This window comes from Tursiops truncatus, chromosome 2 (assembly GCF_011762595.2).
Source record: "Tursiops truncatus isolate mTurTru1 chromosome 2, mTurTru1.mat.Y, whole genome shotgun sequence".
Lineage (NCBI taxonomy): Eukaryota > Metazoa > Chordata > Mammalia > Artiodactyla > Delphinidae > Tursiops > Tursiops truncatus.
The window spans coordinates 12423830-12442123 of record NC_047035.1 but is presented as its reverse complement, the minus strand read 5'-3'; the positions used below and the strand labels follow the sequence as shown (position 1 = coordinate 12442123).

General features: G+C 36.9%; 1 protein-coding gene across 7 annotated transcripts in view; it reads right to left on the bottom strand.

Moving 5' to 3' along the window:
- The window catches only part of TRIP11 (thyroid hormone receptor interactor 11), a 67051-nt gene that overhangs the window by 35587 nt on the left and 13170 nt on the right, over positions 1-18294 (bottom strand). For 6 of the 7 annotated variants that reach the window (XM_019918951.3, XM_073800107.1, XM_073800106.1 and 3 more), the window contains 8 exons: positions 17773-18051; positions 15785-15853; positions 13770-13935; positions 11777-12142; positions 9010-9050; positions 8344-8430; positions 4797-5009; positions 866-3889 (listed from right to left, as the gene is read on the bottom strand). In XM_019918951.3, coding sequence (XP_019774510.1) covers positions 866-3889; positions 4797-5009; positions 8344-8430; positions 9010-9050; positions 11777-12142; positions 13770-13935; positions 15785-15853; positions 17773-18051 — 4245 coding nt within the window. The other variant, XM_019918967.3, reaches the window with a different exon arrangement.

The window sequence follows — 18294 nt, the reverse complement described above, 5'->3', positions numbered from 1 at the left end:
TCACAGCATGATGTACTGGGTCTTCAAAACATTCTTATCAAAATCAAATATCAACTGAATGTAAACATTTAAATATATCAAAACTACTGACACTTTTAACCAATACAACCTTCCTTTTTATGGGTGAATAAACAAACCAATAAAGTCAAAACACACCCAAAGTCACACAATGACACAACTGGGATTAGAATATTTATTGAGTCTACTTATGTGAAAAGTACTATTCATAGCTAACGCTTTTCAAATACCAGGCTGTGAATGATTCATAAAAATCAATTTAATGGGTCACCCAGCACTTCCTTCTTTTAAGAGAGCATCACATGTAGTAAGGGTAATTTCTGATTCCTGAAACTTTTGTTTCAGTTTTACACACACACACACGCACACACACACACACACACACAAAGTGCTTATTGTGTCACAATGTAAAATGTATTTCGTACTTCAGATCATTGTCAAAGATGTAGCATGTATTTCACAGAGCTCCCCTTTATATATAAGAACCTCTAAAACCAGCAGTTACTGAAATATGCCTAAAATGTGATTAAACTGCAGTAACCTCAGAGTTCTTATATCACATTTCTATTTTCTAAAGAAAAACATTAACTGCTTCTAAACTTTTTCTACTTAGACTGTAAAAAAATTAATCTAGAACTAAAAATATTTGGAAATATCTAGTAATTTGGGGGAGAAACTTGCAGATGCCTCTGAGGAAAATTTATTTTGAATGAATCACAATACCTTGAAATAAATATTTCTAAATGAACAAATGCATCTTCCCCTTCAAAGAACATCAATAAAGTAGCACACTAAAAAATCTCCTCCACCCCAAACTTCCCTCCACAACACGCCATCCAGAACATACCTGCTCTTTTTCTTTCAGTAGATGCTCAAAAGCCAGAGCCTTCTCCTTCAATGAATGGCATTCAAACTCTTTTTCTCGAAGCATCATAGAAAACTTCGTATTAGTCTCCTGTAATGCTTGATATTCTGTTTCCTTTCCCCTGGATGTTTCTATTATTTTTTCATTTTCCCCCTTTAGTTTACAAATGTCCATTTCTAAGATTAATGTTCTCTCCTTCAGGTTTGTTACTGCCTGCCTCAAAAGTTCATTTTCATTCACCTTGTTAGTGAAATTTTCATTCAAAGCAAGTAACTGATCACTTTTGGCTTTGATTAAGAGGTCTTTTTCCTTAAGCGACTTTTGTAAGGTATCTTGTTTCTCCTTGAGCTGCTTAATTTCTGAATCAGTTTGTTCGTGTTCTTTTCTTTCTAGCTCTGAGGAAGCAGCAATCGAATCAGACAATCTGTGATTATTTTCCTGGAGAGTTCTAATTGTTGCATCTTTTTCCTGCAGTGATTTTCTTAGCTCTTCTATTTCTTGTTTAGAAGACTCACTCAATACATCAGACTTAATTGTTCTAAGAGACTCTGCTGACTGGGAAGTAAGCGACGATCCAGAAGAGAGCTGAGGTGAAATAATATCAAGTTTTCCTAAAAGAAGATCCTTGGTATTGCAAAGCTGCCCTATGCTGTGCTGAACTTGTGCTAATTCCTGCCCAAAATTTTTGAGTTTGGTTTCATTCTGCTCATAACTTTGGATCAGGCCAGTATAGTTCACTTGCAATTTAGAGTTGTTATCACTGTCAACCAGAACTTGTGCCTGAAGCTGATGAAGCTCCTCCTGGAGCTGGGCTGACTCGTGTTGCATATTTTGTACTGTAGTCATTACCTGCTGTTTCCACTCTTCCATTTTCTTTACTTGTTGTTTTAACTTATCGCGTTCCTGTAGAAGCTCCTCGAACTGATTACTATTAACACCTCCAACCTCATTTTCAGTGTTGGATGTTTGTAAAACTGTCAATAAGGTCTGACATTTCTGACTTAATGCATCTATTTCAATGTCTTTTTCTCGAATGATACGTGATAAATTCTGAATAGTTTCTCTAAACATATCTTGGCCACTACTTTCAAACCTCGTGGACAATTTTTTATTTTCATCTTGCAGCTTATTGAGAGCTGTTTCTTTTGCAGCAACTATATCCATCATCTTGTGATATTCTGTTTTTAGATGGCTATTCTCCCTAGTCTTCTCACTCAAAACAGCTAGTACCTGTTCTCGTTCCATAGCATAGGCCTGCAGCTGCTGTTGAAGGTAAACAACATCCTGGGGGTAGGAAGCTGTAGTAATTCGAGCATGAAGAGCTTGTATCTCCAAATCTTTCTGCTGGATAATCTGAGTTAGTTTACCAACCTCATCTCTGGAAAGCTGATCAATCTGTTTAGTTAGAGATATATTCTTTTCATTTAGAAGCTTAATCTCCAATTCTCGTTCTTTTATTCCTTTTACTAATCTTTCGGTTTCAGCTTTAGATAAATCATGCTTTTCACTTCCATTTTCTATATTAAGGCCCTGAACTTTTGTTTCTTGAAAAATAACAGAATTCTCTGTTTGAACGTCCTGTCTTTCTTCCTGCAACTGGGTTTTGATTTGTTCAATTGTTTTTTGCAAATTCTTAATTTCCTCATCTTTCTCTAAAAAGAGCTGGGTGTGTGTGGCGTTCATTTGCTCATGCTGGTATCTAAACTCATCCATTTCCTTCTTCTGCTCCTGTAAAGACTGAAGCAGCTGTATTTTACTCTGGTTTTGATCTTCAATTACCTTTTGATGATGTTTTATTTCCTCTTTAAGATTATCCTTTAATATATTCAGCTGATTCACCTCAGATTCTAGTTCTGTAATACTATCAAGGGTTTTAGGCTCAGCCACAGGTGCAGCTCGACTCTGCTGTTCCCTGAGTCGTTCCAACTCTTCTTTCAGATGATTGTTTTCTTCTTTCATGGATCCAAGACTTCTGTCTTTTTCCTCTATGGTTTGCCTTAAAATTTCATTTTTTCTTAAGGCCTGAGTATATTTATCTAATTCCTCCTGAAGCTCTGAACTTCTTTCTTTAAGTTTTTCAATAAAAATTTCGTTCTCATTTACAAGTTGGGTCAATTGCTTCTGCTCTTCTAAGCTAGATGACAAAATTTTCTTCGTTTCCTTATGATCAGTATCCATCTGCTTGATATTCTTTCTGAGTTCTGCTATTTCAAAGTCTTTCTCTTGACTGAGTTTAATTAAACGCTCATGGTCCAGCTGTAAAGCAGAGATACTCAAATTACGTGCATTGGACAGTTCTTCCATGGTTTGCTCATACTTGTTTGCTTCTTCCAACAGCCTCTTTTCAGCCTGACACAATTCTCCTTCTAACTGTTCCTTCTCGATTTTTAGAGCCTCCACAATAGCGTTTTTTTCCTGAGAAATCTGATTGTTACCAGCAATAGACTCTTCCAACTGATGTCTTACATTTTCACATGCTAAATTCAACTTTTCATTTTCCATTTTGAGATCAAAAGCAACTTTCTTTAAATTTTCATTGAGCTGTTCTATTTCTGAAAGATTTTGCCTTAAGTTTCTCACTTCGGCTTCCCTTTCGTTAAGTAAGTCATCCTTAAAATTACTGTTAGAGTCTCGATTAAGAGACTGCGTTATTAACTCATCCCTGACTCTAGAGAGCTCCTCCTCCTTTTGTTTAATATGTTCCTGAAGTTCAAAGTTCTCCTTCTGGATGTTTAAATTTTTTGTGTGCAATTTATTTAGCTGATCTACTAAATCTGCTACTTTATCCTCAAGATTCTGCTTGGTTAAATGTAAATCACTTAGTACCAGTTCACTCTGAATTAACTTTTCTTTCTGCACGTCTAACTCTTTAGTAATGTTCATTTTATCATTTTCAAGTTGATGAACTCTCTTTTTTTCATCATTTAGATCTTTTTTCAGTTTACTGATGACATTATCTCCCTCGTTTTCTTGTTTTGATAGCTGATCTTTGATCAAAATCATGTGCTGAAAGAAAAATTAATTTGCATGAACTTTAAAACATTCTCTCATTTTAGTACCTAAAGGAAACTTTATAAAATATCACACATAATACAAGAATAATCCTCAGACATTTCTAATCCTTCTAATTTTGTTGGGAACTTTTTAAAAATTCCCAACAAAATTATTTACTAATTATCTTACAGCAAATCTATTTAATTGTTTTAGAGATTAGAACTTAAAAGCAAATAAACACTGAAGCAGGGAGACAACAAGCTACAGCCCATGGGCCAAATAACACCTGCACCTGTTTTTGTAAGTAAATTCTTACTGGAACAGAGCCAGTTTACATATGTTCGTTTACATATGACAACAGCAGAGCTGAGTAGCTGCAACTGCAACTACATGGCCTGCAAAGCCAAAGATATTTACTATCTAACACTTTACAAAAAAAGTTTGCCAACCTCTACAACTTGAGCATCAATTAACTAAAATATTGATTAAATCACCGAAATTAAATCACGCCAGTTTTGCTTATTAATCCAGTGTTCAGTCTACTGAGTAGAACATGCTGCTGCACTGTCTTTAATATATCATAAAACAGGGCTTCCCTGGTGGAGCAGTGGTTGAGAATCCGCCTCCCAATGCAGGGGACACAGGTTCGAGCCCTGGTCCGGGAAGATCCCACATGCCGCAGAGCAACTAAGCCTGTGCACCACAACTACTGAGCCCGCGCACCACAACTACTGAAGCCTGTGCACCTATAGCCCGTGCTCCGCAACAAGAGAAGCCACCACAATGAGAAGCCTGCTCGCTGCAACTAGAGAAAGCCTGTGGGCAGCAATGAAGACACAACGCAGCCAAAAATAAAATAAATAAAATAAATTTAAATATATATATATATATCATAAAATATAATTTAATATATTGTTACCTTTGTAGCCTCTTGGTTCTGTTTATCCAATTCTTCTAACTCAGCTATTAGTATTTCCTTTTCAGTAATGCTCTGATTGAGTTCTTGTTCCTTTGCCTCCAAATTACGTCTTAAATCACATAATTCTGAATCCAAATCCATGTCCCTTGCAGCTGTACTTTTAATTACTTCATATTCATTGTTCAATTTTGAAAGTGATATTTGCAGTTCTTCCTTAAATGAAAAAAGGGGAAAAAACCAACACATACTATCAATTGGAAGAAGAGACACCAAAAGTTTAAAAATATACATATATAAGCAAAACTTGGGAATGTATTTTTAGATGCTCTGTGTTGGAAACATTATTGAATAATACCTCAGCAATAACACATAAAATTGAACAAGCCACAGCCTTCATTCATGCACAATTTTATTTGCAGCTTCAAGTAAAACATTTCTATAGTCCTAGACAAGATGCAACAACTGTAAGTCTGTCCTCTAGCTCCAACTTCTTTACACAAAAACTTTCCCATTTGAGAGCCTTCCCACTCCCACTCCCACTGCTGCTTCCCTTCCATCTCCTCCTTCCCCCACACAACACACATAATTTTCAAAACATCCCGAGCCTTCCAGCTCCCTTCACTTCCATCCCTAACATCACCACCAACAGCCCCAGGCAAAAATGTAAGCTATCCATATCCATTTGCTCTGAAGTTTGTCCTCTCTAATTAGAAAATAAAAGGCTTCTTCTCCCTCATAAAAGTAATTTCCCTTACAACTGGCTTGTCAGAACATGAAACCTTTTCTTGACCCAAGAAAGAACCCTCCTTTCCTTCCTTTACCTTCTAACCTAAGCACAGACTAGGTTCCCCTCTCTCAGACCTAACATTCCTAAAGATACACCTGTATGTGATTTTTTAAAGCACATTCTATGTTCTGTTCTATTTGTATTTAATGCTTTTCCTCCAAAATCCCAGACATGGGACAGTTCTCTATGCTTCAACATTATTTCAACCTCTATCACTATGATGGTTGTGATAAACCCTCTATCACTGTAAAGACATCTTTCATTGACAGAGATTTTTTGGACTCGCAGGCTCAGCAGCCATGGCCCACAGGCCCAGCCGCTCTGCGGCATGTGGGATCTTCCCAGACCAGGGCACGAACCCGTGTCCCCCGCATCGGCAGGCGGACTCCCAACCAGTGCGCCACCAGGGAAGCCCGACAGAGATTTTTAAAAGCAAACTTCTATGGAATCTACTTTAAAGTAAGTAAGAATCTCAAATTTTCATAAGTAGTCTAATATATACCTTACAAAAGAGACCAATGAAAACTATATTAGAACATCTGCCTTACAATTCTCATTCTCTTCCAATTCAAAAGTTTATTCTGAACCACAAACGAAAGATGGAAATATCATTCTCTTATGCCTTTCTAGAGTTATCTGTTCAAGTAAGAGAACCACAGGGACTTCCCTGGTGACGCAGTGGTTAAGACTCCTCGCTCCCAATGCCAGGGGCCCAGGTTCGATCCCTGGTCAGGAAACTAGATCCCACATGGATGCTGCAACTAAGAGTTCACATGCCACAACTAAGGAGCCCGCCTGCCGCAACTAAGACCTGGCACAACCAAATAAATAAATAAATAAATATTTTTTAAAAATTAAAAAAAAAAAAGAGAACCACAAAAGGGAATTCCCTGGTGGTCCAGTGGTTAAGACTGCGCTCCCTCTGCAGGCGGTGCAAGTTCCATCCCTGCTCAGGGAACTAAGATCCCACATGCCGTGGAGCGTGGCCAAAAATAAACAAATAAATAAATAAAATAAAATTCTAAGAAGAGAACCACAAAATTTTTTGTCATGTGGATCTTAAGAATACACATGACCAGAACTTCCCTGGTGGCGCAGTGGTTAAGAATCTGCCTGCCGATACAGGGGACACGGGTTCAATCCCTGATCCGGGAAGATCCCACATGCCATGGAGCAACTAAGCCTGTGCACCACAACTACTGAGCCTGTGCTCTTGAGCCCACAAGCCGCAACTACTGAGCGCAAGAGTCACAACTACTGAAGCCTGAGCACCTACAGCCTGTGCTCCGCAACAAGAGAAGCCACCGCAACGAGAAGCCCGTGCACGGCAACCAAGAGTAGCCCCCGCTCGCCACAACTAGAGAAAGCCCGTGCACAGCAACAAAGACCCAACGCAGGCAAATAAATAAATAAAATAAAATATTAAAAAAAAAAAAGAATGCACATGACCTTGCAGGTATTTTTGGCATTCTTAACCAGTGAGCAGACCCATAGCAGACACAATTCAAGCAAGAGTTGCAATGGATTACCTAACATCAAAAGAAAGGAGAAACAGCTAATCGGGAATAGCTACAGAATCCAAAATTATCATGAGGAGGTTACAGGCCCTATCAGAATACATGCAGAGATTTGCAAACTACAAAATACACTTAGACCAGTTAGAGAAAGGAATAACTGAATAAGCAGAATGCAGTCGAAGCAGAAAAGAACAGAGGAAACATATAATATAGTAATTTAAAAATGACTGGGAGACACTACTGGCATTTAGTGGGTAGAAAAAGTGGGGCAAGGAACCTACAATGCAAAGGACACAACTAAGAATTCTCCCACCTGAATGCCAATAGTGCCCCTTTGAGAAACACTGCCTCCATACTAATGTGCAAGGATACGGAAAATATAATATTAAGGTATGTATGAACAGTATATATAGTATGCTAATATTTGTATTTTTTAAATATATTTATATATATAAAATCATATATGCATAGATATAGTCTGGAAAGATACACAAGAAACTGGTAAGCAAGAACACGTCTGAGGAAGAGACCAACCAACAGAAGTGTGAAGGATACTATATTTGTACTGTCTGAAGTTTTTCAGGATGCATTACTGAATATATACATCAGGAAATATGTGTTACTTTTTTAAAAATTAAGATTTTAAATTGAGTTGAGACACTGGCCTGTAATAATAATAAATAACACCAGCTTACAACTGTTCTATATTTAAGAAGCTGCCTTAACCAAGGACTTACCCCCTAAATGGTACAAACATAAAAATATCTTTCCCCATTTCCAACATTGCATTACAGAATCTTATTCCATCCTTGCTACTAGTATACATATTTCTACCACTGAGAATGTCCCTCTTTACCTCTCACCATTAAGAAATTCCTGTCCATTACACCAGACATATTCTGGGGCATATAAGTAGTGCATAGTTACTACAGTATGCCACTCCAGACTCCCCACCCACCTGTGTATGTTGCTGCTGATAGGACCTCATCTGAAACCAAAACAGAGCTATTACCTATCTTTTCTGCTCATATCTGTATGCCTACTGGCTTATCTTTAAACGTAAACTCTGCCCAGCCTCTCATACTCTGAACCTTGCCCAAGTACTTCAACCTGGCCTGACCAGCATCAATGAGATCAGCTTTATCCTCAGGACTCTCAAGAAATAAATATTCCATTTTGATATAAACTGGCCCTTAGCTATGACCTACAATTTTAATTCTGCCTCCATATTTATTGTACCCACCTTTTCTTGATTCAGTAATGAATTCTCTTTTTCTAAAACTTGGACATGCGTTTTAAGTTTCAGATTGTCTTCAGCAAGATTGTTATCCTATAAAAATGTTAAAACACTGTGTTTTCAAATAACAAGAAATTTAAAGTTTACAAAAAAGCAGGCAAGCTATACAATTGTGCATTTCTACTCTTCAGTGATATATAAAAATTATAAGCATAAAACACTGGACCATCTAAAAACAATCATTATATAGACATTCTTAAAGAGGATTTCTTTATTATATTTGAAAAAATATGTAAATATATTTACAAAATAACTTGTAATCATTTAAAAAATAAAAAAAGAAACTCCTTGAATTCTTTAAGGGAAATCAAAATGCATTCCTCACTTTGGTAGAGGATCTGCTTCCACTGTCTACACATACGTATCATTTGTCAAATTAACCTTCAAAGAAATATACTTGCATTTTTCAATTATGTACTTTTAAAATTATATCAATTTATGATGCAAAAAGATTCTGTTACTAATCAGCAAACATAAAATTACTAAGATGAAAGTTCCTTGGATAAGTTCACATGAATTGTAAAAAACACAAAATAAGTAATTATAAATAACCAAAATCCTTTTTCTTGGTAAACCGAAGACAAAAGCTTTCTCTCTTAAAAATTAGTTTACCTGGTTTAAATTACTCAGTCTCTTTATTTCATTTTCAGCATCTGTAAAAACAACAATGGATCTGACATTAAAATTCTTTAAAATAACCTAGTAATTATCTCCTATACTAAATTCACAAATGAAATCCAATTAAAATGTTATTTATAAGCATAATTAGCAAGCCCTAACAGTGAAATGTATTTTTGCTATTTTGTATTTCTATTTTGACTATACTGAAGAAGTCATAATATAAATGTCAGTCAGAAACTATGTTAAAATCCAATTCTATGGACTAGTATAAGAAAGAATTTATAACTGTGTTCTGGATGAGTCATAAGTTCTTGCCTGGATAAAAACATTAACAACAACTGCATTTCAAAATGAGCTGATTAGTCTGTGTATCAGGAAATAGTATAAGGACTAAGATTAGAAAAAAGAAAAAACAATGTATATTATACCACAATATGTTATACCACATATTGGTATGTTACACCCCAATATGCTATGTTATACCACAATAATAAAATAATCTCTCAATTTTCTAAAGTGACTTAGACATGACTACTAATAAAAAGACCATTCAATCTGGTATTAGAGATAGATCCACAAATAGAAGTAGTTCTAGAAGAAGAACACAAAGACAAAATACCATGAGTTCAGCTGAAGTAATTCATTCAATGTTCACTCAAGAAATATTGTGAGTTGCTAAACAAGATGGAAAAATTTAGTCCATGCTTGCTCTCAAGAAGCTTACAATTTAGAGGGGAAGATAAAAAAGGAAACACATGAGAACAGTACAGTGTGATATAGGGAGCACAGGTGCTACCAGAGCAAAAGGGCCAAACAACTCATCCAAACTAGGAGGGCCGGGGGAGTGGGGTGAATGGGGTCAGGGAAGCAGCAGTGCTAGGTACCTCCCGGTGGATGCAACACCTCTATTGAAGCTTAATATACTAAGAGTTAGTGGGGGGAAAAAACAGAGACACTCCACACAGAAAAAGCAACAAATGCAAAGGCAACAGAGCTTAGAGACAACATTGCTGGCTTTAAGGAGCTATAGAGAAAGTTCAACACGGCTAAAGCTTAGAATGTTAGGAAAATGGGAAGAGTTGAAACTGCAGAGGTAGACAGAGACCAGATCATGAAAGACACCGTATGTCCAACTAAGATGTTTAGACTGTATCCTGAAATCCACAGGGAGCCACAAAGTACTAAAATCAGGGAAGTGACCTGCTTTACATTTCTGAAAAATCATTCTGGCTGCAGAAAGAAAACATATTGATTGAAGAAGGAATCATGGACACCAGAGAATAATAGGTAACACTTTTATAATGCTTATTATGGGCTAGACACTGTTCTAGAGAGAACTTTGCAGCTAGTAACTCATAAAATCCTACTACTACAACCACGAATGAGACAGTATTATTATCCCAACCATAGAGATGAAAAACCCAAAGTATAGGGATGTTAATTAACTGTCCAAGGTCAGTTAGTTAGTGCTGGAGCTGGATTCCAACCTAGTCATGTTCTTAACCACTATGCTATTCTGCTCTACTAAGAGACTGCTATAGTTAAACAGGCAAAAAGAAATTATAATTGGCTGAAGTTATTCAGTGGCAGTGGAAATGGAGAAAAGGGGAAGGACTAGGGCAGCAGGTTTGTTTTTAAAGCAAATAAACTCATATGGATCACCCAATATATTAAGAAAATAAATTTATTTTGAGAAGAACAGAGCTACTCTGAAGTCAAATGACAAAGTCATCCAGAACCCCACCACACAGCCTTCCCTTTGTCTTCATGGCAGTCCCAAGACTGAGGCACCTATGAGAAACCCTAGAGCTCCTCTGGGACACAATCCTGAAATAGCACTGAGCCAGAGAGAAGTCAAGGAAATAGAACCTATAGGACTTGCAAGGTGATAACTTCAAGTTTTCTGTTTTGGGAGAGTGGTAAATGCTACCAATCACCGAGGTAGGGAAAGGAAGAGGGGAGGAAGAGGGTCACTCTACTTTGAGCCTAACTCTAAATTTACTCCAGGTCAGGAGCTCACGATAAACAACTAAGTAAGGAACACAGAAGGGGCAGGCAGGGGGTATCACAAGCACATAAGGGCTAGAAACCTCTAGAGCAGGAATGAGTTCATAAAGTGAAAGTTCATATTGTGAGAAGAGGACAGAGTGAAAAATAAAATGCATCTTTTCAGTGGAAGAGCTCCCATTATGTTTTCCTGGCATAAATAAATACTGGTGTTAGGCCTATTTCATTCAATATTTTTTTTTTTTGTAAGCTACAACACTGGTACGGTAACTAAATATCATCTTGAGCATAGTAAGTGGTGGAAGACCTACGGCTCTTATTATTCTTAGGTCTGCTTAGGTACAGATCATTTTGAAAGGTAATATAGACTTTTGAAGAAGATAGACTGCATTCTCTAACTGGAGGGTCTGGGCCCTAACGAGTTACAGGAAGTACTTGGTAACCTCCTCCCAACAAATGTTTACATAAGCATTTCTCAGAAATCTACATAGCCTCCTAAGTCAATGAGTTCCATGTAAATACTTAAAGGATGAAGAAGGGAGGCTGAAAGAAACCTAGCCGATTCTTAACCCTTTTAGTAGAAATATCCTATTTGTGATCTATTAATTATGGCACTGAATCCAAAGCAAGCAATTCTATTCAAATTCCACATAGTCATTTCCATAGTGTTCAATTATTCAAGTGTTTGTCTCTGAAAACAACTAGTATGAAATGAAACACCAATCAGAAATAAGTTCCAAACATTTTATACCAGACAGTGCTTGTTGCAATCTGAACACTTCTTCTTCTACTGAAGAACTGTGTGGAAGAATTATTTCCTTTTCTGTCACAGTATCACTTTGCTTCGCAGCATAAGGCTGCAATTTACTACATTCCAGTTTCAAGCTTTCACATTCTTCAAGTAATTGTCTGTTTTCCACACTTAGTCGTTCTTGTTCCTTCTTCAAAACACCTCTGTCATTTTCTGCAGAAGATAATTTTTTATTTATGCCTTTTATTTTATTCTCAAGTTCTTCAATTTTTTTTGTAGACTCTACTTTTTCAGCTTGTAGAACTTGAATAGTTTTTTGCATCTCATGGATTTTAGAGTGATCAGTTACTGCAATTCCTGAGCCACCTAGAACATAAACATAAAATCAGGGACACATCAAATGTCAAGTACCAAGAGACAAATAGCCTGCTGTATACAACTGAAGATTTAACAGACTTCAGAACTTGGAAGGCTTAAAAAGAAAAGCTAAAATAACAGTGAGATAAAACTACTCATTAGAATGTCCAAAATCCAGACACTAACACCACCAAATGCTGGTAAGGAAGTGGAGCAACAGGAACTTTCATTCACTGCTGGTGGGAATGCAAAATGATACAGCCAGTTTGGAAGAGTTTAATGATTTCTTTCAAAATTAACAAATATGATACTCTTATCATATGATCCAGCAATCATACTGCTTAGTATTTACCCAAAGGAGCAGGAAGCAAATCCACACAAAAACCTGAACAAGAATGTTTATAGCAGCTTTATTCATAATTGCCAAAACCTGGAAACAACTGAGATGTCCTTCAGTAGGTGAATGGATAAAAAAACTGTGGCACATTCAAACAATGGAATATTATTCAGCGCTTAAAAAGAAATGAGCTATCCAGCCATGAAAAAACATGGAGGAAGTGTACACCTGAAACTTATATAATATTGTACATCAACTACACCTCAATAGGGACTTCCCTGGTGGTCCAGTGGGTAAGACTCCGTGCTCCTAATGCAGGGAGCCCAGGTTCGATCCCTGGTTGGGGAACTAGATCCCACATGCATGCTGCAACTAAGAAGCCCACATGCCGCAACTAAGGAGTCCACATGCTGCAACAAAGATCCCGTGTGTGCAACTAAGCTAAAATAAATAAATATTTAAAAAAAAAAACTACACCTCAATAAAAAATAAATTAAAAAAAAAACATGGAGGAAACTTGAATGTATATTACTAAGTGAAAGAAGTCCATCTGAAAAGGCTACATACTATATGGTTCCAAGTATATGACAATTTTGGAAAAGGCAAAACAATGAAGATAATAAAAAGATCAGTGGTTTTAAGGGTGGGATGGGGGGAATGAATAGGCAGAGCACAGAGGGTTTTTTCGGGCAGTGAAAATACTCTGTATGATATTATGATGATATACATTTGTCCAAATCCATAGAATGTACAACACTAAACGTAAACTCTGAGATAAATATGGACTTTGGGTGACTATGATGTGCCTTGGTAAAAAAATGTACTATTCTGATGAGTGATGTAGATAGTGGGGGAGGCTATGCATGTGGGGGAATGGGGTATAAGGGAGATCTCTGTACCTCCTCAATTTTGTTATAAATTTAAAACTGCTCTAAAAAAATAAAGTCTTTTTTTAAAAAAAGTTAAATTACCGTAATACACAAAACATTTTTAAATAAATAGTTAAGGAAAGATATTACTTGAATCAAATACTAAGAAGCCTTTGTATCTGAGTTTGAAATAAAGTAAAAACACACCAAACAATGCAAAGAGATCTCTGTATTATAACTATTTACCACAAAGGTAAAAGGACTTTTCCATTTTTGCAGAATCTTGACAATAGTGGTGCCGCTGTAAATTTCTGGCAGATGAGCAGAACCAGTCATTTACTCATTCCTTAGAACTTTGACCAAGTTTACATCAGCTAAGTCTATCATTTAATTATGTCATTTAAGACACTAAACTAACAAAATTAATAACCTTCTTGTAACAGATTTTCCAGTTCTTCAATCCGTTCTTCATAGTCACTTAATTCTTCTCGATGCCGACGAGTTATTTCTGTCAATTTCTGTTGATGTGCATTCTGCAATACTGACATTTCATGTTGATGGTTGTCAATTTCCTGACTTCGGTTCTGTTTAAGTTCCTTAAAAAATAAAAACGAAGTTAACCATATTTAAAATAAATGAATTTAACTAAACTATTTCATTGTTGTCCAAAAGTCCATATTATTAAAAATAATTCTCTGAACATGCTCAGGCTGAAAAAATTTAAGTACAGGCCCCAAATCTGGACAATTCTAAAAGACCCCACCCTTTCCTTTCTTGGGCCTTAAAAGCAATTTTTCTACTTTTAATGAGGGAACACCAGCAATAAACAACTGAAACAAAATGCAAGCAAAAATATCTTTTTCTCTTTAGTATCTGTGACCATGAACTTCTGCTAATGACATATTCCACCAATATCAGTGTCCACCTTCTGGCCAATCTGTTCCTGTTGTCCTATTATACCTATCTTTTTGCTCACTCTTTCCTTCTCTCAGTTTTGATAGGACCCCTAAACTGTCAACCAAGGTGTCTCGCTACCCAAGTTGAGACCACTATCTCTCTCCTAGGAACCTGGATATTCAGCTGCATCTTTCAAAGAGGGAAACTGGTTAGACCAGAAGCATTATAATAGCTGCACCCTGGAGAGCCTATCCACTGTGTCCCGCTACCTAGATCTCTGATGCTGGTCTAATTTCTACCCTTCCTGAGGCCAAAATGCTCAATTTTTCCTTCAATCCTGTGGACAGAGTACCTGGCTCCTTCTAATAAACCCTCTTATGCTTTACTTAGCCAGAGACCGTTTTTGTTGCTTGTAGCCAAGAATCCTAATCAATAAATTAGCTTCTATTTCCTGAGAAGAGAAATAAAGTTATTCTTTAGTCCTACACACTTACTTATGTGCCAGTACTTGACAAGGAAGTTTACATTTAAACCTCAAAAACAATCCTACAAGAGAGGTATTATGATATCTACTTCACTGATGATAAACAGAAGCTTGTAAAGGTTAAGTAACTCGCCCAAAGCAGCACAGCTGGTAACTAGTACAGCCAGGATTCAAAGCCAGGTCTGAATGAGGAACCCATCCACACTGGTATTGTAATAAAAATAAAACCAAAAACCAAAAAATTCTAACATAACAATAATTTACATACTAAAAACAATTCACTGCCGTGCTAAGTATATGTAACTGAGACTTCTCTGGAAGGAAATAACTGACACAAACTAGCAAAATTCCACCATGAAGGGAAAATAATTGTTTACAATAAATAATATTAACATTGTATTTTGTCAGTATCTTGATATTTCAGTGACCCTAGAATTGTTTTAATAAAGACTGTTTTACGAGATACAATAGAAGATAGAAACTTATGAAATATAAACTACCTAATAAATATTCAAAACCAAATGATTTTGGAAAGAGAGATATTATTATATACTTAAGGTGCCATAAAAAATGGAGAAGATATAAAAACAGCAAAAAAAGTGAATATCATAATCTATAAAATACTTTTATAACTGAGCCTTTTATTAATTTAGGCTTATACTTTTTAAAAATTTATTTATTTAATTTATTTATTTTTGGCTGTGTTGGGTCTTTGTTGCTGCACGTGGGCTTTCTCTAGTTGCAGCGAGCGGGGGCTACTCTTTGTTGAGGTGCACAGGCTTCTCATTGCGGTGGCTTCTCTTGTTGCGGAGCATGGGCTCTAGGCGCATGGGCTTCAGTGGTTGTGGCTCAAGGGCTCTAGAGTCCAGGCTCAGCAGTTGTGGCACACGGGCTTAGTTGCTCTGTGGCATGTGGGATCTTCCCGGACCAGGGCCCGAACCTGTGTCCCCTGCGCTGGCAGGCGGATTCCTAACCACTGCACCACCAGGGAAGCCCCTAGGCTTATACTTTTAATAAGCAAATTTTAGATGTATAACAGCCACTGTTCCAACAATCCACCTTACCTTAATGATATTTTGTAGTTTGCAGATTTCACTTTGATCAGAGCTATCTGATCCTTGTGCTTTAGAAGTCTAGATCAGAAAAACACAATTAGAAAATAGTTGTACTGATTTTCTTATAAAAGAGAAAGTCAGTGAGCTATTTGTAATGAGGTGGATAGACCTAGAATCTGTCATACAGAGTGAAGTAAGTCAGAAAGAGAAAGACAAATACCATATGCTAACACATATATATGGAATTTAAGAAAATAAAAATGTCATGAAGAACCTAGGGGTAAGACAGGAATAAAGACACAGACCTACTAGAGAATGGACTTGAGGATATGGGGAGGGGGAAGGGTAAGCTGTGACAAAGCGAGAGAGTGGCATGGACATATATACACTACCAAACGTAAAATAGATAGCTAGTGGGAAGCAGCCGCATAGCACAGGGCATAGCACAGGGAGATCAGCTCGGTGCTTTGTGACCACCTAGAGGAGTGGGATAGGGAGGGTGGGAGGGAGGGAGACGCAAGAGGGAAGAGATATGGGAACATATGTAAAGTATAACTGATTCACTTTGTTACAAAGCAGAAACTAACACACCATTGTAAAGCAATTATACTCCAATAAAGATGTAAAAAAAAAAAAAGAGAAAGTCAGAAACTAACTTTATTAGAAGATACGTTTTTTTAAAAAGGGGCATTTGCACAGGGAATACAGCCAATATTTTATAATAACTTTAAACAGAGTGTAATCTATAAAAATACTGAATCACTGTGTTGTACACCTGAAACTATTATAAATCAACTATACTTCAATTAACAAAAATTTAAAAAACAAGTAAGAAAAAATGGGGGGCATTTATTTCCCAAATTCTTATTAAAGAATGCCAAGCACCCTTTAAAGAACCTAGTCCAATAGTGACTAATACACAATAAATACAAGATACCATTCAAGAGTTTGTTAACTAATTAGGGAAGACAATACTTTTACAAAATAAGAAGGAAAACACCACAGAATATTTTTCTTGGCTCAACAAGAAAGGAGATCTTTTTTTTTTTTTTTTTTGCGGTACGTGGGCCTCTCACTGTTGTGGCCTTTCCCGTTGCGGAGCACAGGCTCCGGACGCGCAGGCTCAGCGGCCATGACTCACGGGCCCAGCCGCTCTGCGGCATGTGGGATCTTCCCAGACCGGGGCACGAACCCGCGGCCCCTGCATCAGCAGGTGGACTCTCAACCACTGCGCCACCAGGGAAGCCCAGGAGGTCATTTTAATTGGGAGGATTTCTCCTTTACACAACAAGATTACACTCACAAAAAGATAGAAAATAATCTCTTTACTTATGTACTTTATTTTTCTCCACACTGATGGAATAAAGTCTATATGAACAATGTTCCAGTTTATTTCAGGTCTCGTGTGTATTGGCAACCTCAGTAATAAATAAAATCTGATAAAGAAGACAAAAAAGGGATCCTTGGAAGAAAGTTTACAGCCCAAAATAGGAAGGACTTAATTTCTATTCTAATGTGTGAGAAACAACACATAATAGTTTATGTGTTTTATAATCCCAATTATCAGATTTTTCATTTTACATATAATTAATGCAAAGAAGAACCTCAGACAACATCTAAGCAAGTAGTTTCAAATCTGGTGTCTTGGTTCCACCAGAGAAGTCTCAGGGACTCCAGGGGAAGAGGTGCTGGTTCAACCACAGCAACTCCATTTTTGTCTCCTTTAAGTGCTGGACTTGTAGCTTTTAATTTTATTTTAAAGCATGGTTCTCTTGCTTTAAATTTTTTGGAAATTTCTTCCAAATATTGTACAGAAGGGGAAACTGAGGCTGAGAGAGAAAGATGACCTGACTAAAACCATTTAAAAAGTCACTGGCTGAATCAGAATACAGGTTTCTGACTTCCTAGTCCAGGGTTCTTTCTGATACCAAGACTTCTACACACAGCATCGTTACTTTTACTCACAGTTTTCAAAAATTCATGAAAATTCTACCTACCTGAGCAATATGCCTCCAGTGGCCAACTTCAGACTCAAGTCTTGAAACTTCATTTGACAATCTGTTTATTTCTCGTTGTGATGAAATGATGTCACCAAAATCCATGTCATCATCGTGGAACGCTGAAGCATGATGACTTAAACCGTAACTGAATGAAGGAGATGCAGCGGTTGCTGGTACACCACCAGCTCCTGAAATCACTGACTGAGCAGCTGACTGTAGCTTCAGCAACTGATCCTGCAGCGCGATCTGTCTTGCTTTAAGATGGCTGATTTCTACCTATATTTATAATCCATATTTTAGAGAAGGTACTTCAAAATAACCATATTGACCCTTTTATACATTCATAATGTTAAAAGTTATAATAGTTTAAGATTACCCAACGACAGTACTCCATCAACTGAATCCAAGTTGTCTATAACACCCCAACATAACATTTTTATTTCAAAACCATGATTACCATAGAGCATAATGTTCCGATTAATATGAGCAACAGAATTCCACTCATACATTAACTAAAGC